The sequence below is a fragment of the Melanostigma gelatinosum genome (assembly GCF_949748355.1).
Source record: "Melanostigma gelatinosum genome assembly, chromosome: 24".
Classification (NCBI taxonomy): domain Eukaryota; kingdom Metazoa; phylum Chordata; class Actinopteri; order Perciformes; family Zoarcidae; genus Melanostigma; species Melanostigma gelatinosum.
Genome location: NC_136657.1, coordinates 9,772,878 through 9,794,765, shown reverse-complemented (window position 1 = coordinate 9,794,765; position 21,888 = coordinate 9,772,878). Strand labels below are relative to the sequence as shown.

Genomic DNA, 21,888 nt, shown 5'->3' with positions numbered 1-21,888 from the left:
TATTACACCTCAGAGGTACATGTAGTACTTTATACTGTACTACACCTCAGAGGTACATGTAGTACTTTATACTGTATTACACCTCAGAGGTACATGTAGTACTTTATACTGTACTACACCTCAGAGGTACATGTTGTACTTTATACTGTACTACACCTCAGAGGTACATGTTGTACTTTATACTGTACTACATCTCAGAGGTACATGTAGTACTTTATACTGTACTACATCTCAGAGGTACATGTACTTTATACTGTACTACACCTCAGAGGTACATGTTGTACTTTATACTGTACTACACCTCAGAGGTACATGTTGTACTTTATACTGTACTACACCTCAGAGGTACATGTTGTACTTTATACTGTACTACATCTCAGAGGTACATGTTGTACTTTATACTGTACTACATCTCAGAGGTACATGTTGTACTTTATACTGTACTACACCTCAGAGGTACATGTAGTACTTTATACTGTACTACACCTCAGAGGTACATGTAGTACTTTATACTGTACTACATCTCAGAGGTACATGTAGTACTTTATACTGTACTACACCTCAGAGGTACATGTAGTACTTTATACTGTACTACACCTCAGAGGTACATGTAGTACTTTATACTGTACTACATCTCAGAGGCACATGTTGTACTTTATACTGTACTACACCTCAGAGGTACATGTAGTACTTTATACTGTACTACACCTCAGAGGTACATGTAGTACTTTATACTGTATTACACCTCAGAGGTACATGTAGTACTTTATACTGTACTACACCTCAGAGGTACATGTAGTACTTTATACTGTATTACACCTCAGAGGTACATGTAGTACTTTATACTGTATTACACCTCAGAGGTACATGTAGTACTTTATACTGTACTACACCTCAGAGGTACATGTAGTACTTTATACTGTATTACACCTCAGAGGTACATGTAGTACTTTATACTGTACTACACCTCAGAGGTACATGTTGTACTTTATACTGTGCTACACCTCAGAGGTACATGTTGTACTTTATACTGTACTACATCTCAGAGGTACATGTAGTACTTTATACTGTACTACATCTCAGAGGTACATGTACTTTATACTGTACTACACCTCAGAGGTACATGTTGTACTTTATACTGTACTACACCTCAGAGGTACATGTTGTACTTTATACTGTACTACACCTCAGAGGTACATGTTGTACTTTATACTGTACTACATCTCAGAGGTACATGTTGTACTTTATACTGTACTACATCTCAGAGGTACATGTTGTACTTTATACTGTACTACACCTCAGAGGTACATGTAGTACTTTATACTGTACTACACCTCAGAGGTACATGTTGTACTTTATACTGTACTACACCTCAGAGGTACATGTAGTACTTTATACTGTACTACATCTCAGAGGTACATGTACTTTATACTGTACTACACCTCAGAGGTACATGTAGTACTTTATACTGTACTACACCTCAGAGGTACATGTAGTACTTTATACTGTACTACATCTCAGAGGCACATGTACTTTATACTGTACTACACCTCAGAGGTACATGTAGTACTTTATACTGTACTACACCTCAGAGGTACATGTTGTACTTTATACTGTACTACATCTCAGAGGTACATGTAGTACTTTATACTGTACTACATCTCAGAGGTACATGTACTTTATACTGTACTACACCTCAGAGGTACATGTTGTACTTTATACTGTACTACACCTCAGAGGTACATGTTGTACTTTATACTGTACTACACCTCAGAGGTACATGTTGTACTTTATACTGTACTACATCTCAGAGGTACATGTTGTACTTTATACTGTACTACACCTCAGAGGTACATGTACTTTATACTGTACGACACTTCAGAGGTACATGTAGTACTTTATACTGTAGTACATACTGTACTACATCTCAGAGGTACATGTACTTTATACTGTACTACACCTCAGAGGTACATGTAGTACTTTATACTGTACTACATCTCAGAGGTACATGTAGTACTTTATACTGTACTACACCTCAGAGGTACATGTAGTACTTTATACTGTACTACACCTCAGAGGTACATGTAGTACTTTATACTGTACTACATCTCAGAGGCACATGTTGTACTTTATACTGTACTACACCTCAGAGGTACATGTAGTACTTTATACTGTACTACACCTCAGAGGTACATGTAGTACTTTATACTGTATTACACCTCAGAGGTACATGTAGTACTTTATACTGTACTACACCTCAGAGGTACATGTAGTACTTTATACTGTATTACACCTCAGAGGTACATGTAGTACTTTATACTGTATTACACCTCAGAGGTACATGTAGTACTTTATACTGTACTACACCTCAGAGGTACATGTAGTACTTTATACTGTATTACACCTCAGAGGTACATGTAGTACTTTATACTGTACTACACCTCAGAGGTACATGTTGTACTTTATACTGTGCTACACCTCAGAGGTACATGTTGTACTTTATACTGTACTACATCTCAGAGGTACATGTAGTACTTTATACTGTACTACATCTCAGAGGTACATGTACTTTATACTGTACTACACCTCAGAGGTACATGTTGTACTTTATACTGTACTACACCTCAGAGGTACATGTTGTACTTTATACTGTACTACACCTCAGAGGTACATGTTGTACTTTATACTGTACTACATCTCAGAGGTACATGTTGTACTTTATACTGTACTACATCTCAGAGGTACATGTTGTACTTTATACTGTACTACACCTCAGAGGTACATGTAGTACTTTATACTGTACTACACCTCAGAGGTACATGTTGTACTTTATACTGTACTACACCTCAGAGGTACATGTAGTACTTTATACTGTACTACATCTCAGAGGTACATGTACTTTATACTGTACTACACCTCAGAGGTACATGTAGTACTTTATACTGTACTACACCTCAGAGGTACATGTAGTACTTTATACTGTACTACATCTCAGAGGCACATGTACTTTATACTGTACTACACCTCAGAGGTACATGTAGTACTTTATACTGTACTACACCTCAGAGGTACATGTTGTACTTTATACTGTACTACATCTCAGAGGTACATGTAGTACTTTATACTGTACTACATCTCAGAGGTACATGTACTTTATACTGTACTACACCTCAGAGGTACATGTTGTACTTTATACTGTACTACACCTCAGAGGTACATGTTGTACTTTATACTGTACTACACCTCAGAGGTACATGTTGTACTTTATACTGTACTACATCTCAGAGGTACATGTTGTACTTTATACTGTACTACATCTCAGAGGTACATGTTGTACTTTATACTGTACTACACCTCAGAGGTACATGTACTTTATACTGTACGACACTTCAGAGGTACATGTAGTACTTTATACTGTACTACATCTCAGAGGTACATGTACTTTATACTGTACGACACTTCAGAGGTACATGTAGTACTTTATACTGTACTACATCTCAGAGGTACATGTTGTACTTTATACTGTACTACACTTCAGAGGTACATGTAGTACTTTATACTGTACTACATCTCAGAGGTACATGTACTTTATACTGTACTACACCTCAGAGGTACATGTTGTACTTTATACTGTACTACACCTCAGAGGTACATGTTGTACTTTATACTGTACTACATCTCAGAGGTACATGTTGTACTTTATACTGTACTACATCTCAGAGGTACATGTTGTACTTTATACTGTACTACACCTCAGAGGTACATGCACTTTATACTGTACGACACTTCAGAGGTACATGTAGTACTTTATACTGTACTACATCTCAGAGGTACATGTACTTTATACTGTACGACACTTCAGAGGTACATGTAGTACTTTATACTGTACTACATCTCAGAGGTACATATAGTACTTTATACTGTACTACATCTCAGAGGTACATGTTGTACTTTATACTGTACTACATCTCAGAGGTACATGTTGTACTTTATACTGTACTACATCTCAGAGGTACATGTTGTACTTTATACTGTACTACATCTCAGAGGTAATTATTGTACTTTGTACTTAGTGTGGTAAAGGATCTGAATACTTCTTACACCACTGAGTACAAGTATCTCTTGTACTCAAGTGCAGTCCTCGAGAAAATATCCTTTAAATGTTACTTTTATTTTGAAGAAAACGTTTGACAAAATATAACGGGTGTTTAAGTTTGAAAGAAAGGAATCAAATCACAGACATGAAGCCTCGTAACTTCTCCTGGAGTTTGATACAGATCTGAGGAAACACTTGAGCGGTGAGGAGCGGACACGGAGAGGATCTCTGCTGGATGTTGGACTCTTTGGATGACGTCAAGTCGGTCCAGGTGTGGCCGCTCTACCTGAGGCTGCGCGGCTTCCACTGCACATTATTTATTCAGGGTTAAAGTGCATCGGGACGCTGCGTGTTGATGGCAGATCAACATGCCGGAGCTCAGCTCATGAAGGTAAAGTGCGTTTCTGTGAGTATTAATGAAGGTAAAGTGTGTTTCTGTGAGTATAAATGAAGGTAAAGTGTGTTTCTGTGAGTATTAATGAAGGTAAAGTGTGTTTCTGTGAGTATTAATGAAGGTAAAGTGTGTTTCTGTGAGTATTAATGAAGGTAAAGTGTGTTTCTGTGAGTATTAATGAAGGTAAAGTGTGTTTCTGTGAGTATAAATGAAGGTAAAGTGTGTTTCTGTGAGTAAAAATGAAGGTAAAGTGTGTTTCTGTGAGTATAAATGAAGGTAAAGTGTGTTTCTGTGAGTATAAATGAAGGTAAAGTGTGTTTCTGTGAGTAAAAATGAAGGTAAAGTGTGTTTCTGTGAGTATAAATGAAGGTAAAGTGTGTTTCTGGGAGTATACAGCAATGATCGTGCACGTTTGTTAACTGAACAGATATGAGGAACTGCAGTGAGAGGTCAAAGGTTCCTAAAGATAAGACTGATCAAAGAAATAACACGTGATATGGTTTATGATGAACACGTGATATGGTTTATGATGAACACGTGATACGGTTTATGATCGTAGGAAAGATTTGGGATAATCTAAGTACACAACTCAACAAAATATATGAAATTCTGCAGTTTGAGTCATTTCTAAAAAGAAACATTTTATTTACCACACATTGAAAACATAAAATACAACATAAATACATTAAAAACAACATCGAATACAACATTACAATACAGTCATTTAGCAGACGCTTTTATCCAAAGCGACTTACAATAAGTGTATTCAACATCGGTATTCAAGAGAACTAGTAGAAGTCCTGAGTGCATCTCCTTCTTTAAACAAGCATCTAAGAGCATAAACCAGAGCAAAAGTACAGAAACAAACTAGTATGAATACAATCAGTGCTGAGTGGAAGGCTCAGGGTCGTACTTCTTGAAGAGGTGAGTTTTCAGGGAGAAGGGAGGAAGTAGGAGTGAAGAGAAAGTTTCGAAGAGTTTTTTAGGATTGGAAGCAGAGGTTAGGATTTTACAGCAGAAGAAAGCAGCTTTAGCAGTAGATAGAGGAAGGAAAATTGGAAAGAAGAGATTGGAAGTTAAGAAGGTCCTCCGGGAGTTTGCCTTTTCTCCATTGACGCTCAGCCTCTCTTAGTCTATCAGTACGCACTGAGTCCGACAGCCATGGGGCAGGTGGAGTTGGCCCTGCAGACCTGGAGGTGAAGGGACAGAGGTTGTCCAAAGAAGAGGAAAGGGTGCCGAGGAGAAGATCAGTGTCAGTATCAGGGGATAGCAGAGACAAGGACTCAGGGAGAGCAGAGGTAACAGAAGAGGAAAGATCAGCGAGGGAGCGGAGATGACTACAGGGAGAATCCATGTGGGTAGATGGAGGAAGTACGGGGGGAGAGGAGAGAGAGTAGGACATGAAATAGTAGTCAGAGAGCTGGAGGGGAGTGATGGAGAGGTTAGCAGTAGAACAGTGTCTAGTGAAGATAAGATCCAGCTGGTTGCCGGCCTTGTGGGTAGGACGAGAAGAGGAGAGGTAGAGGTTAAAGGAGGAGAGGAAGGAAAGAAGAGGATCTAACTTATCAGTCTGGATGTTGAAGTCGCTGAGCAGGATGAGTGCGGAGCCATCGTCATGGAAGTGTGAGACTAATGTGTCGAGCTCTTCCAGGAACTCACCAAGTGGGCGATACACAACAGCAATGGTGAGCTTGACTGGATAAGTGACCGTAACAGCATGAAATTCAAAAGAGGACGGGGAAAACTGTGGAACAGAGACAAGAGAGGATCTCCATTTTGGGGAAATTAGCAGGCCAGTACCAGCACCTCGCAGCTCTGGGAGTGTGAGAGAAAGAGTACACGTCTGACAGAGCTGAGGGTGTGGTGGTGTTTTCTGGTGTGATCCAGGTCTCAGTTAGAGCAAGAAAGCTGAGGGAGAGAAAGGAAGCGTAGCCTGAGATCAACTCAGCTTTCGGCACTGCCGACTGGCAATTCCAAAGCCCCCCTACCGCTTGCTCGCCATGAGCTGAGAGAGTAGGATAGATGAGGTTAGTGGAGTCACGGCACCTGGGAGTGATCCAATGTCTACGTGACCACCGGGCAGAGGAACGGACAGAAACAGGATGCAAACACGTGTTAGACAACAGAAACCCCGTAAGTACACGCTCGAGAAGTCTTAGCTTGAAAAAGTCGCCCTGTTGCCTTTGTTGGCCTGACGCTTCCAGCCTCCAGCAGTGCTTAAGGACAGCAATCTACTGATTGCTCATTGTCTGCCAGGAGTGGAAGCCAAGCCTCTCCCACGTCACAGAGCAATCACAGAGCAATCGGCCAGCTGGACCTCTAATCACACCTGGCTCACACACACAAAGACTGCAGACAGTTCTAACACTGAACCAGGCAAGGTAGCTCAAACAAAACGTGTACAAACTAGAATAGTGTACTTAGTCTATTCCAGCTGAGTCTAGTAGTTCAATATCCCTCCAGTTAGTTGAATACACACTGGAGTGAAATCTTGACTGGACTGATTATAAATATCCTTGAGATGTGGAAGCCAAGCCTCTCCCACTGCACAGAGCAATCACTGAGCACAACATTAAATACAAAATGATTACAACATTAAATAATAAAATTCCTCCTGTTTCTCTTTATCTTCCTCCTCCTCCTCCTCCTCATGGAGGTCAAACCGTCAGTAGCAGACTGACCGTTGTAGTTTCATTCTGATTCAAAGCGACACACTCTGATCTGTGGACTCTGAGGTTTTCTCTTTTTTTTCTCTTTGATTTGCGTGAAATCAGCTGATCAGAGAAGCTGCTGGAGACTCGTTTTCATGCAGCGACGTGATTGGATGAAAAGCCGCAACTCAAACTCGTTAAACTAAAAGAAGTCTGTCGGGTTTTTGCATTTAGATTCCTGAAGTTTTGTCTGAAACACAAACTGTTTCTGCTCAAACATTGAATTTAAATTAATTAATTAAACTGTTTTTGAAGCATTGAAATGATTTTTAACTTGTTTATCAACTCAAATATCTTCTGGTTTGTGATATTTATTTTGTACATATTCTATGAACTTGGTCACTTTTATACAGGAGGCCTTTGACCTCTCAATGTCTCCACTTCACTATTTAACACAAAATCAAATTACATTTAACATCTTCCTCACTATTATTCAGATCATCCTCCTCAGGTTGTACATTGTTGTTTTTTATTTTATTTTTGATTTGTCTGATTTTCTGATGGCTCATCACTGCAGCAGTCGAGTCTCAAGTCTCAGATTGTCTTTGAATGCATCGCAAAGAAGAAAAGATAAGATAGAACTTTATTAATCCAGAAGTATATTCTTTCATTAAAGATTACAGCAGAACAAAAACAGTAGAATAAACAATAGAGTAACAATTATTAAGTGTAGAAGAAGTCATTCTGACACCTTTGGGAAACAGAATTCAACTAAAATAGAAGAAGTAAAATACAAGAACAAAGATTAAATGCAAGAGTGAAAATACAAAGTGCATCAGAAGTGATACTAACAGCAGTAACTAATGGAAACTAAAATAGAGAAGTCAGACTGAGCGAGATATTCAGAAAGTTATGTTGCTCATAGAAAGAAAAACAGCCAGTTCAGACACTCACAGACCTTCATCATCATCAACATGTTTAAAGATATTTATGCATTCAAACAAAACTAAAACTGAAGCTGAGTTCAGTTTCTGCAGACTGAAAGTCAGGAAATGAGTTTGGAAACTGATGTTTGAATGTTGTGAAAAAACACTGAATGATTCTTTACAAGTTGTTTTTAACGCTGAGGCGTCTCTGCTGGTCCCGACTCTGCTGGTCCTGACTCTGCTGGTTCTGACTCTGCTGGTCCAGACTCTGCTGGTCCCGACTCTGCTGGTCCCGACTCTGCTGGTCCTGACTCCGCTGGTTCCGACTCCGCTGGTTCCGACTCCGCTGGTCCAGACTCTGCTGGTTCTGACTCTGCTGGTCCTGACTCTGTTGGTCCCGACTCTGCTGGTCCCGACTCTGCTGGTCCCGACTCCGCTGGTTCTGACTCTGCTGGTCCTGACTCTGCTGGTTCTGACTCTGCTGGTTCTGACTCTGCTGGTTCTGACTCCGCTGGTTCTGACTCTGCTGGTTCCGACTCTGCTGGTCCTGACTCTGCTGGTTCTGACTCTGCTGGTTCTGACTCTGCTGGTCCCGACTCTGCTGGTTCTGACTCTGCTGGTCCCGACTCTGCTGGTTCTGACTCTGCTGACCCTGACTCTGCTGACCCTGACTGGTTATAAATCATTATAGAAGAATGTGATTGATGAACATGTTTCACCAAATCTTCATTCACAATAACACTTTTATAGATAAATACATGTAAACGTCACATTGTGTCTCATCAGTGAGACGTGCATGTGATCCAAGTTGCTGCTGCTTCATTGAATCTTTCTGAACTGAGCTGGTCTTCATCTCTTTAGATGGTTAGTGAGCATCATCTAGTGGACAGAGAGGAGAACTACATCACCTCACCTGTGATGTGTCTGATTGGCTCGCTGTGAGGACGTGTTCTAAAGGAAAGGAAGGACTCAGTGAACACTTGATTTGATTTAAGAAAGCATAACACACATTACAATAACCGTCTCCAACACTCAACAACACAACATGAGTCAGCTGCAGGTGAGGGAGAGGAATGAGGAAATACAAACACCTCTGATAGGCTGACATCTACCACCTGTTGGACAGGTTTTGACGCACTGTCCTCACATGTGCATTACGCAATCAATCAACCTCCTTCATGCTCTCCTTTAAGTGGCTGATTGTCAGTAAATATGTACAGCATGATCATTATTCTTTCATCACATGACTTTAAAATGTAAGAATAATAGTATTTTGAAACAATCTCTTTTGTATCTTGACAGAGAGGACAGATGGAGACACCTAAAGAGGTCCTCTTGGACACTTTGGAGAAGTTAGGAGACGTCCAGTTAAAAAAATTCAAGTGGTTTTTGGAGGAGGTCATAGAAGACTTCCCAGCAATCCCAAAGAGTCGACTGGAGAATGCAGACCGGATGGACACAGTGGATCAGATGGTCAACAACTACTGCATAGACAATATTAATAAAGTGGCCCGAATAGTTTTAGTGAAGATTGGTGAGAATGATCTCGTGAAGAGTTTATCAAAAACCAAATCAGAACCCAAAGGTAAGTCATGGTATGAACACAAAGATCAAACTTACATCTCACAAAGACTTTAAACATAAAAAAGTGAGTTGCACTTTGGCTTTCAGAAGAAGCTACCAAACACACGCCCACCGGAGAAAATATGTTAAAAATTTCAGAAAAGTCAACGAAATAAAGGCAGACAATCCTGTTTCTGTTGCCTCTAATGTTTAGAAGTAGCACACTGGTGTGACTGTAAGATGCTGCTTGGACGTCATTGATTCCCTCTGTAATGAAGTAATAAACCTTCTGGTTATTTGGAGACCACAGAGTTCATGCACACATGAAGCACAACATGTCAGTTGATGTTAAATGATACAAAGTCATTCTACAATCGTTAACCTATTCAGAGCCTTTAGTTATCAAATGAGATAAATATATTTCATTGATACAGAAATGTGTACACTTGTTAGAAATGACTCACATTCACTGAAACAACCCCTCATTGATTTTTGTCTTTGTTTTATTCATCCAGATATTCTGGAGTGTCAGCAGAAACTCAAATCCAACTTTCACAAGAAGTTCCAGAGTGTGTTTGAGGGAATCGCTAAATTAGGAAAGAAAACCCTTCTGAATGAGATCTACACAGAGCTCTACATCACAGAGGGAGGGACTGCAGGGGTCAATGATCAACATGAGGTCAGACAGATTGAAACAGCATCCAGGAAACCACACAGACCAGAAACAACCATCAGACAAGAAGACCTCTTTAAAGCCTCACCTGGAGGAGAGGAACCAATCAGAACAGTGATGACAAAGGGAGTGGCTGGCATTGGGAAAACAGTCTTAACACAGAAGTTCACTCTGGACTGGGCTGAAGGCAAAGCCAACCAGGACATAGAGTTCATCTTTCCATTCACTTTCAGAGAGCTGAATGTGCTGAAACAGAAAAAGTACAGCTTGGTGGAACTTGTTCATCACTTCTTCAGTGGAACCAAAGAAGCAGGAATCTACAGCTTTGAAAAGTTCCTGGTTCTGTTCATCTTTGACGGTCTGGATGAGTTTCGACTTCGTCTGGACTTCAACAACAATGAGGTCCTGACTGATGTTACAGAGTCCACCTCAGTGGATGTGCTGCTGACAAACCTCTTCAGGGGGAAACTGCTTCCCTCTGCTCGCCTCTGGATAACCACACGACCTGCAGCAGCCAATCAGATCCCTCCTGAGTGTGTTGGCATGGTGACAGAGGTCAGAGGGTTCACTGACCGACAGAAGGAGGAGTACTTCAAGAAGAGATTCAGAGATGAGGAGCAGGCCAGCAGGATCATCTCCCACATCAAGACCTCACGAAGCCTCCACATCATGTGCCACATCCCAGTCTTCTGCTGGATCACTGCTGGAGTTCTGGAGGATGTGTTGAAGACCAGAGAGGGAGGAGAGCTGCCCAAGACCCTGACTGAGATGTACATCCACTTCCTGGTGGTTCAGTCCAAACAAAAGATGGTCAAGTATGATGGAGGAGCTGAGACAGATCCACACTGGAGTCCAGAGAGCAGGAAGATGACCGAGTCTCTGGGGAAACTGGCTTTTGATCAGCTGCAGAAAGGGAACCTGATCTTCTATGAATCCGACCTGACAGAGTGTGGCATCGACATCAGAGCAGCCTCAGTGTACTCAGGAGTGTTCACACAGGTCTTTAGAGAGGAGAGAGGACTGTACCAGGACAAGGTCTTCTGCTTCGTCCATCTGAGTGTTCAGGAGTTTCTGGCTGCTCTTCATGTCCATCTGACCTTCATCAACTCTGGAGTCAATCTGCTGTCAGAAGAACCAACAACCTCCCGGAGGTCTGAAGTCTCTAGAGACGAACCTAAACCAACACGTCTCTACCAGAGTGCTGTGGACAAGGCCTTACAGAGTCCAAATGGATACCTGGACTTGTTCCTGCGCTTCCTCCTGGGTCTTTCTCTGGAGACCAATCAGAGTCTCCTACGAGGTCTGCTGACACAGACAGGAAGTAGCTCACAGACCAATCAGGAAACAGCCCAGTACATCAAGGAGAAGATCAGTGAGGATGTGTCTCCAGAGAAAAGCATCAATCTGTTCCACTGTCTGAATGAACTGAATGATGGTTCTCTAGTGGAGCAGATCCAACAGGCCCTGAGTTCAGGACTTCTCTACGCATATAATCTGTCTCCTGCTCAGTGGTCAGCTCTGGTCTTCATCTTACTGTCATCAGTAGAAGATCTGGACGTGTTTGACCTGAAGAAATACTTTGCTTCAGAGGAGGCTCTTCTGAGGCTGCTGCCAGTGGTCAAAGCCTCCAACAAAGCTCTGTAGGTAGACTTTAACAATCAATGAAGACTATATTTCAACAGGAGAGACCATATAAATAACGTATTACTTGTTTTCTGTTGCTTCTTCAGACTGAGTGGCTGTAGCCTCTCAGAGAGAAGCTGTGAAGCTCTGTCCTCAGTCCTCAGCTCCCAGTCCTCTAGTCTGAGAGACCTGGACCTGAGTAACAACAACCTGCAGGATTCAGGAGTGAAGCTGCTGTCTGCTGTTCTGGAGAGTCCACACTGTGAACTGGAGACTCTCAGGTCAGATCACGTTACGCTTTGTCTCAAATGATTTGAGACACCTCTCTTAACTTTAGAGGGTAACTTGGACCTTTGTCCTTGTGTCTAAGTGACTAATGGGGACAAGTTGGTCCAGTATTGAGGGAGGACGCTGCAGACGGCAGCCGCTAAACGGTCTGCAATGTCATCGCTCGGGCAACTCGTCAACGTACGTCCATAAATAGAGCTTGTTGTTGCCACAGACAGGCTCAGATTGTTGTTATAAGTAACGGACATATTCAGCTTCACTTTCTGTACTCCAACACAACTAACTCTGACTAAAGCGGTGTCCAATGGCACTCCTCTCTCCTACTTTGGCAACAAGTCACATGAAACATGAAACGGAATGAGAAAGGTCAGAACAACGTTTTACTTCCTCGTGTTCTCTCTCAGTACTTGACCAAGTTCAGGAACTGCTGTCCCCGTTAGTCACTCAAGACACGATAACATGGAAAGAAATAGGAATCAGGTTGAGAAATGCATCTGCTTAGCAAACATTTTAACATGGATGTCATTGTTTCCTTCAGTCTGACACACTGCAACCTCTCAGAGAGAAGCTGTGAAGCTCTGTCCTCAGTCCTCAGCTCCCAGTCCTCTAGTCTGAGAGACCTGGACCTGAGTAACAACGACCTGCAGGATTCAGGAGTGAAGCTGCTGTCTGCTGGACTGGAGAGTCCACACTGTGAACTGGAGACTCTCAGGTCAGGATTAACTCACCCATTCAACTGTTATATTACTATCATACTATTTGACTATTTAAATCAGATTTACATCAGATGATGAACTGCAGACCTGCGGAGGAATGTGTCAAAGGACCTTTAACTGAACGTTAGCTTCTAGAGCAGACTGGGCATTGTACGGCCCGCGGGAGGTCATTGGGAAATTCCTAAGACTAGTCGGGAGAAGAAAGTATATGTTTGTGAGTCAATATCAAATAATACAGAGTCTGATGAATGAACAAAGTTGCCATGTTAATGTATTTGCCTGCAGGCAAGCAGAGAGCAAATCTCACAGACACGTATTGCAGAGTCTTGTGAGGAATGCCCCACGAATCATCTCCGTACATGTTTATTTATACCTCAGAGACAGAGAAAAGGAGCAGAGAAGGGAGGGGCTGAAAGTGGAGGACAGTCATACGTGTGCACTGTGCAATGCCTGCTATGTTCTCTGCATTACAAGAACAGGCCCGGTTCTCTGCCGAGGCCATATATGGCCTGCAAATGCTTCTTCTGTGCTCTTTGCCCCGTATGGATGTTTCATGTCACAGCGGGCGCTGTCCTCCTCCAGAGAACTATGCAGAGAGCATGAAACAAACAGTTTTTCCTTTTGCAGAGGTCATTGGGAAATTAGGAATAAAAGGTAAATAAGTGTACCTCATGCACAGAATAGAGCTGCATGGCTTTTATTTTGAAGGCGACTTGTTGTGTTTTTTCTTCTCAATGTACGTATGTTCTGAACGTATGTGAGCAGCAGCGTCACTGCAATGTGTTGGTGAACTGAGTTTAGGGAGATGTGAGTCAGCTGTTAGCCCTCAACAATGTCAGCCTGTGTTAAAACAGAAAGACTGACACAGAGAGTAGAGTTTCATCAAAACATGGACTTTAAAGTGTTTCTTCACTGAAGTCAAAGGTAAAGCCGTGTGCTTAGTTTGTGGAGAACAAGTCAGTGTTGAAGGATTACAATGTGAATCGTCATTACGAGAAGAAACAGGAAACACTGACGGATGCAGAGCGGACAGGACGTCTGAGGCTTTGCTAGCTAAGCTGCAACAGCAACGAGGCCTTTTTACCGAGCTTCACACATCCAGGGATGCAGCCGCCAAGACCGGCTTTGTGATGTCACACTAAAACCAGTCAGCCATTCTCTGATGGGGAGTTCATCAAAGAGTGTTTGGTGGACTCTGCTGCACTACGAGGCCCCCAGAAAAAAGAGGCATTGGAGAATGTGCAGCTCTCAGGCGCACTGTAACGAGGAGGATCGAGGACATGGAGGGGAATCTGGAGCTCCAGCTGCAAAGAAGAGCAGACCATTTCCAACTTTTCTCCTTGGCTCTGGACCAGAGCTGCGATGTCCGACACAGCAAGTGACTCATCTTTGTACGTGGGATAAGGAAAGACTTGGTGATTACAGAGGAGCTGCAGCAATGCAGTCAATGAAAGGGACGACGGCGGAGTGACGTGTGCACGGAGGTAATGCATGCTTCCACAAGCTGGGACTGAAATGGGACAAACTGGCATGTGTCTCAACCGACGGTTGTCCAGATCTGACGGGAGAAATGTCGACTTTTGAAGCGGATGCAAGATGACGTGACTGAAATCAACCCGGAACTGAACTTGGTATGTTTGCATTGCATGACACATCAACATGTGTTGTGTGAGTCAGTGCTCAAACTGAAGCACGCTGTTGATGCTGTAACTGAAACAGTTAACGTCATCGGGGCACGAGCATTGAAGCACAGACAGCTTGTTGCACTCTTGGAGCAGCATGAGACTGAACACAGTGACAGGCTAACACAGCGGTCAGTGGCTCAGCCTGGGCAAAGTGCTGACCAGAGTTCAGAGTTCAGGACCTGAGAGCAGAGATTCAGGAGCTTTGTGAGAAGGCAAGAACATCCCAGAGCTCTCTGGTGTAAACTGGATGACAGATCTTTCATTTGCCGTTGGTGTGACGGCACTAATGAATGATCTGAATACCAAACTGCAAGGCGAGGGCCTCTCTGCACATGCCATGCACAGCCTGGTGAAGGCCTTCATGACAGATGCAGGGAACACTCTCACCCACCTGCACACCCTGAAAGAAGCCACTCCATCAGTTGAACATCTCCACAGGTCTCATCCATGTTAGGGGCGCTGCGTGGTGAGTTCAAGGCCATTTCAAGACGTCAACAGTTGAGAGTGAAACATGACGTCTTCTCCTTCACGTGCAGTGTGGATCATGCTCCCAGTGATGTTCAGCTCCAACTCATTGAGCTGCAGTCTGATGCGGTCCTGCAGAGCACTTTAAGTCAGTGTCACTGCTGGATTTGTATTCTTCTCTCAAAGAGGAGAAGGTTCCACATGAGGAGGCGTGCTCAGAAGATGTTGCTTCTCTTTGGATCGACCTACATCTGTGAACAAACATTCTCTGTGAAGTGGAGTAGAAGTACAACGTTAAATCAAATACAAATACTCAAGCAAAGTACCTTGAATGTGTACTTAAGTACAGTACTTCAGCAAATATAGGAGTTGCATTCCACCACTGATCATAACATTTACTCTCAGCACTCACAGCTGATCAGCACCAACAACATGCTGCTTGATATAAAGAGGTGGAGTCATGATGAGCAGGACTGAGTTCAGTCTGTTGGTCCGGCCCTCCACAACACTCCCTGTTCCTCATGCGGCCCCTTGGGGACAATAGTTGCCCCCCTGGTCTAGACTCAGAATCACCTTCCAGCAGGATGTTCCAGCTTCATCCTGAACTTGTATCTGAACTAAAGATGGACCAGAACGTAGCGCCACATGTTCACAGAGGCTTCTTCTGTGTGTGGTTTGCAGGCTGTCAGGCTGTCTGGTCACAGAGGAAGGCGGTGTTTCTCTGGACTCAGCTCTGAGGTCCAACCCCTCCCACCTGAGAGTGCTGGACCTGAGCTACAATGGTCCAGGACTGAGGCTGCTGTCTGACCTCCATCCTCCCATCAGGGTGGAGCCTGCTGGAGACCGATGGTTGAGACCAGGTCTGAGGAAATGTAAGTGTTGATTGAGATCCATCCATGAAGACAAAGCATCTTCACACTGTGACATCACTCATTCACATCTCTGATGTCATCATCAAACACATGATAGATGAATAACTGCAGCTGTGTTGTCTTGTTCTCTCCATCAGATTCCTGTGAACTCACACTCGACACAAACACAGTGCACAGAGAACTCAAACTGTCTGACAACAACAGGAAGGTGACATATGTGGAGGAGGTTCAGTCATATCCTGATCATCCAGACAGGTTTGATGAGTATCCTCAGCTGATGTGTAGAACTGGTCTGACTGGTCGCTGTTACTGGGAGGCCGAGTGGAGAGGAGACGTTTATATATCAGTGAGTTACAGAGGAATCAGCAGGAGAGGAGTCAGTGAAGACTGTAGGTTTGGATTTAATGATCAGTCCTGGAGTCTGTGGTGCACTGGTGGTCGTTACTCTGTCTGTCACAATAAGACAACAACACGCACCTCCTTCTCCTCCTCCACCTCCTCCTCCTCCTCCTCCTCCTCCTCCTCCTCCTCCTCCTCTGGTAGAGTAGCAGTGTATGTGGACTGTCCTGCTGGCTCTCTGTCCTTCTACAGAGTCTCCTCAGACACACTGACCCACATCCACACCTTCAACACCACATTCACTGAACCTCTGTATCCTGGCTTTGGGTTCTGGTTCGGTTATGGTTCTGGTTCTGGTTCTGGTCCCTCGGTGTCTCTGTAGGTCTGTGGGCGTCTGAAGCATCATAATGCGGTGAAATGTTAATCATGGAACAAAGATGAGTTGATAAGTCTGCTCACACTCATAATGCTGGTGGTGAGTTTCTTCCTGAGCTCTTTGTGACGTTAAAGAACATAAAGATGAAGATCAGAAGCAGTTCAGTGCTGCATCATCTTCTGTTGAAGGAGTTCTTCATGTGGAACTGTGTACTCGTGTACTTTGAGTTCACAGAAACTTTCTCTGTGCAATGAACCAGCTGTTGAGCAGATCCCAGTGACTCTAATCTGTCTGTTATTAGAATACATGTGTTCATCAAATGATTCATATTGATGGAAATGATCAGTACTTCACATTGTAAACGTGTACTTCTACTGCTTTAAAGATGGAAGCTGTATTTCATCAAGTACCTTCTGTGTTTGGATTGGATTATGGTTTTGGTCTCAATAAAAGTACTAAATTGGTGTATTTGTGTATTTGTTGTCTTCCTCAGAACTACTGCGATGATGAAAGAACCAGTTAAGATTTATGAATATGATGAATATCTGATAACATGAATATGTATTTAATGAATGTACCCAATGAACCAGTACTACACCTCAGAGGTACATGTAGTACTTTATACTGTACTACACCTCAGAGGTACATGTAGTACTTTATACTGTACTACACCTCAGAGGTACATGTAGTACTTTATACTGTACTACACCTCAGAGGTACATGTTGTACTTTATACTGTACTACATCTCAGAGGTACATGTACTTTATACTGTACTACATCTCAGAGGTACATGTACTTTATACTGTACTACATCTCAGAGGTACATGTAGTACTTTATACTGTACTACACCTCAGAGGTACATGTTGTACTTTATACTGTACTACACCTCAGAGGTACATGTAGTACTTTATACTGTACTACATCTCAGAGGTACATGTAGTACTTTATACTGTACTACATCTCAGAGGTACATGTAGTACTTTATACTGTACTACACCTCAGAGGTACATGTAGTACTTTATACTGTACTACATCTCAGAGGTACATGTAGTACTTTATACTGTACTACACCTCAGAGGTACATGTAGTACTTTATACTGTACGACACCTCAGAGGTACATGTAGTACTTTATACTGTACTACACCTCAGAGGTACATGTACTTTATACTGTACTACACCTCAGAGGTACATGTACTTTATACTGTACTACACCTCAGAGGTACATGTACTTTATACTGTACTACATCTCAGAGGTACATGTTGTACTTTATACTGTACTACATCTCAGAGGTACATGTACTTTATACTGTACTACATCTCAGAGGTACATGTTGTACTTTATACTGTACTACACCTCAGAGGTACATGTAGTACTTTATACTGTACTACACCTCAGAGGTACATGTACTTTATACTGTACTACATCTCAGCGGTACATGGAGTACTTTATACTGTACTACACCTCAGAGGTACATGTAGTACTTTATACTGTACTACATCTCAGAGGCACATGTAGTACTTTATACTGTACTACACCTCAGAGGTACATGTAGTACTTTATACTCTACTACACCTCAGAGGTACATGTACTTTATACTGTACTACACCTCAGAGGTACATGTTGTACTTTATACTGTACTACATCTCAGAGGTACATGTAGTACTTTATACTGTACTACACCTCAGAGGTACATGTACTTTATACTGTACTACATCTCAGAGGTACATGTTGTACTTTATACTGTACTACATCTCAGAGGTACATGTTGTACTTTATACTGTACTACACCTCAGAGGTACATGTAGTACTTTATACTGTACTACACCTCAGAGGTACATGTAGTACTTTATACTGTACTACACCTCAGAGGTACATGTTGTACTTCTTAGTAAAAAGTACAACAGCACATCTGTTTTCAAACATTCTATAAATGGTGTTATGTAACATCTGTAAACAGATGCTCAGCAGCAGCTGTATTTGTCTGCAGTGTTTCTCCACAGAGAGGTGGATCAGAGGAGACCCTGAAGAAGACCACATCCCTGAGAGGAAGAGGAGGGAGGAGCAAGTCTGGCTGGTTCCAGGTCGAGTAAAGTCACCTCTGAATGAACTCATCCTCTCCCAGTTCACCAGATGAAATCAGCCTCAAGCACCATGTTCATGTCCCACATCAGAGTTCTACCTCCAGAGAGCCTCTCCATATCACAGTACTTGTACCTTCCACTATAAATATATACTTATATTATATATATATATGAGTGGTGTTTTTAATTACCCATATTGGAGTACAACGGATCTTTTTCTCCTCACAGCAACCTCACATCACATCAGGGACACCTCACTGTTTGGGAAATGTCTCATCATCAATCTTGACAGCGTGAGAAAAGCAAACGCCGAAGGTCTCACAGTACTCTGACCTACAGTATGGAGGTGTAACCGTCAAACCTCCTGCATTCACACAATCACTGACTTATTTAAAGGGACTAAGAACGTTGCTTGAGGAACTCCCTCAAAATACAGTCATGACCCTTAACACTAGTTGCGTATTTGCTGCTTATTGCATCTGAGGAATCCCCCCAAAAATATGATAAATATCAGTTCATGCATTGTATGTGAGCTGCTTGGGCTCTGATCGTGAAGCACATTACATAAAACATTTGTGTCGTGTCTTTTAAAAAGTGTACAACATGGCAGTGACATGATTATTATAGATGTTATATGAACAGAAGGAATGTTTCAGCCTGTTTCAGTGAACTACTGTTTACAACTGTGAGCCAACCCTTTCATCTCTAAAGCTGCAAATCTATTTGAACATCACGTTCTACTTCTGTCTCCTGCAGCTTGTTGGGATGGTGGGACGTGATCTGAAAACTTGGTTCCTGATGAAAACGGTAAAGAAAACAATGTTATTTGTACATGACACAGCTGCAGTCTGCAGTGCGACATGAAGCCACTGATGTGATTTAAAGTTGCTGTTTGCTGCCATCATGTGGCCTCATTGGAGATTACATCTATTATTCATACTTTGCACTACTCTGAATATTGATGACACATATTTCTCCACATGTGTCTGTTGTTAAATGCCTCACACACAAACTGTGACAGTGTTTGTTTTGTGTGATCTCAGTGTTGCCGTGAACTCATTCATGCCCACGGTCTTAAAATGTTAAGTGTTTAAAACGAACGAGATGTACTCTTGTACGTCCCAATGCATAAAAAAAGAGCCTGATCATTATAGTTTAGGATGAAATTTGTAGGATTGAAAGTAAAAAACACGAAAAAGCACTCAGTTTACCATGAATGTTTGCATTGACAACACATTTTTGATTGAATATCTTGTATCATTGCTTCTTTATATTCAAATATCAAGACCTTTGGTTCCCGTTATAGTTTTGCTTAAACTTTTTCCAGAGATGAATTGAGGACATCGTGGATATGGTGAGTGCTGATTATTTTACACTCCTGAAATAAAAAAGATGACAAAAAACAGTTTTGGCAGCAATTCAGGGATTATATTTAAAAAACAAAAAGTCATGTGTAACCTGGCCATCTGAAAAACAAGTCCAGTCCAGTTGTTTTACCAAGAAACTGACTCCACTCTACAGATTGCATCTGTTCTGGTTTTGTAAACGTTTTCTCGCCACTGCAAAGTCAAAATAACAGCTCCCACAATCCCTTGCCCCTGTGACCCTCCTCTCCAGCCGAGTGTTTAGGCGCGACACCCACAGAGTTCTCAGCATGGGGTTTGAAAATGACACGATTTTGGGGGAGAAAAATGTGATGAGACCCCCTTTTCCTCCCTCCTCACCCGGCTGTACACACACGAGTGAGCCGACAGTCCAATTAACACCTACTTTATTATAACGTTGACTTCTCCCGAATGTTCTTGCATGTGTTTATGCACTATTACCTTGACGGATGCCGATTCCACGATTAGACATAATTGGCATATCAATATGCAAAACCTAAATGGATTAACCTTCTTTAAAACTAATGAGCACTTGCATGCCCAGCTGGGGGAATGGACCAGAATTATCATTTGTCATCTTTTAGGAGTGATGTGGGAATAAATAATTGAAAAGAGGCTGGATATTGTCTTTCCTTGGGCTACTTGTGCGTAAAGTGACTGTACTGTTGAAAAAGAGGGAAATATGCAGATTTACTGTCTTAACGACGGCTGTAGGCTCGCTGGTTTGTCTGAGCAAAAAATACTAAGAAGCTGTGTCTCAGAGGAACATTTTTAATCAAAGGGGAGCGAGAAAAAAAAAAGGTAAATCCTCATGAGTTTGATTGGAAAAGATATTTAGATCAGAAGTGACAAAGGAACTGAAAAATCCAACTTTAAAATGTTCAAGCCTATAGTTGATGGACGTGGTCTCTGCCACAACAATGAGCCAAAAAGCAGCTGCAGGTAAAATAACTTACAGTGGATTCAATGGTCCATGTGGAGGATCAGAAGGTCAAAGAAAATATCATGAAGATGACAGAGCTCAGAGTGATAAACAACTGGACAGAGTACCTGAGGTTGTGTGGTCAATCCTTGTGAGGTGCAGTGACTTTTGAAGTTCAGCGCCCAAAGAGGAGTAAAAAGCTCTGAAACGATGGAAATGCGTTGAAGGTGAGATAGCTCAAAGTGTTATAAAACGGGTTCTAAAGCCTGAGGTTGTGTGTTCAAACCCGATGTGGTTCAGTTATTTTTAGGGCTAAATCTCAAAATGAAAAGGTCAAATATGCAAAGAGAAGCTTGATGTGTGTACTTGCGTTGGTGGCGCAGGAGGTTTGTTCACGACACGAAAGGCGCCCGTGTCGGGTTCAAGTCCTCCTCGGGACCAGCGGATGTGCGACCATAAATAAAACAGGAATAGATGCTAAAATAGCTGCGTGAACACAATAAATAGCTGCGTTAATAGTTGCGTGAATAAAGTAAAGGGAAACAAAGTCGACAATCGTACACAGAACGTAGGCATTCGTACCATACATGTAATCGCGGTTACGAGGTAAATGCCGACTTAAAGCATGGAAAAAATGAAAGATAGGGAAGGAAATATAAAAGTTAACATTAAAAAAAAGGACCTTTAATTTTATAAATACTATTTTGAAATAAAATTGAATTTTTAAGGCACATTCTGAATTTGTAGAATTTTTTTGGCATCTTTTTTCGACATACTATATTATGAATTTTATCTCTTTTTCTGAAACTGTATGAATGCATCGAAGGTG

At 42.1% G+C, this 21,888-nt stretch overlaps 1 protein-coding gene across 2 annotated transcripts; it reads left to right on the top strand.

The window, feature by feature from the left end:
• Positions 1–4,352: 4,352 nt before the first annotated feature.
• On the top strand, positions 4,353–17,133 carry LOC306797241 (protein NLRC3-like). 2 transcript variants are annotated; one of them, XM_079296506.1, is made up of 7 exons: positions 4,353–4,487; positions 9,370–9,652; positions 10,146–11,943; positions 12,034–12,207; positions 12,753–12,926; positions 15,762–15,952; positions 16,090–17,133. In XM_079296506.1, the coding sequence occupies exons 1-7, from the start codon at positions 4,452–4,454 to the stop codon at positions 16,671–16,673; spliced, it is 3,240 nt and encodes a 1,079-aa protein (XP_079152632.1). In that variant the 5' UTR covers positions 4,353–4,451; the 3' UTR covers positions 16,674–17,133. The 2 variants fall into 2 exon arrangements, with proteins under 2 accessions (XP_079152632.1, XP_079152633.1); XM_079296507.1 differs by lacking the exon at positions 12,034–12,207.
• The last annotated feature ends 4,755 nt before the right edge of the window (positions 17,134–21,888 follow it).

Excerpts from the sequence above, each read along its gene's own strand:
- LOC306797241 (XM_079296506.1), top strand. The coding sequence starts at position 4,452 with ATGGCAGATCAACATGCCGGAGCTCAGCTCATGAAG. Across the intron at positions 4,488-9,369 it reads CCGGAGCTCAGCTCATGAAG|AGAGGACAGATGGAGACACC; the intron begins GTAAAGTGCGTT and ends GTATCTTGACAG. Across the intron at positions 11,944-12,033 it reads AAAGCCTCCAACAAAGCTCT|ACTGAGTGGCTGTAGCCTCT; the intron begins GTAGGTAGACTT and ends TTGCTTCTTCAG.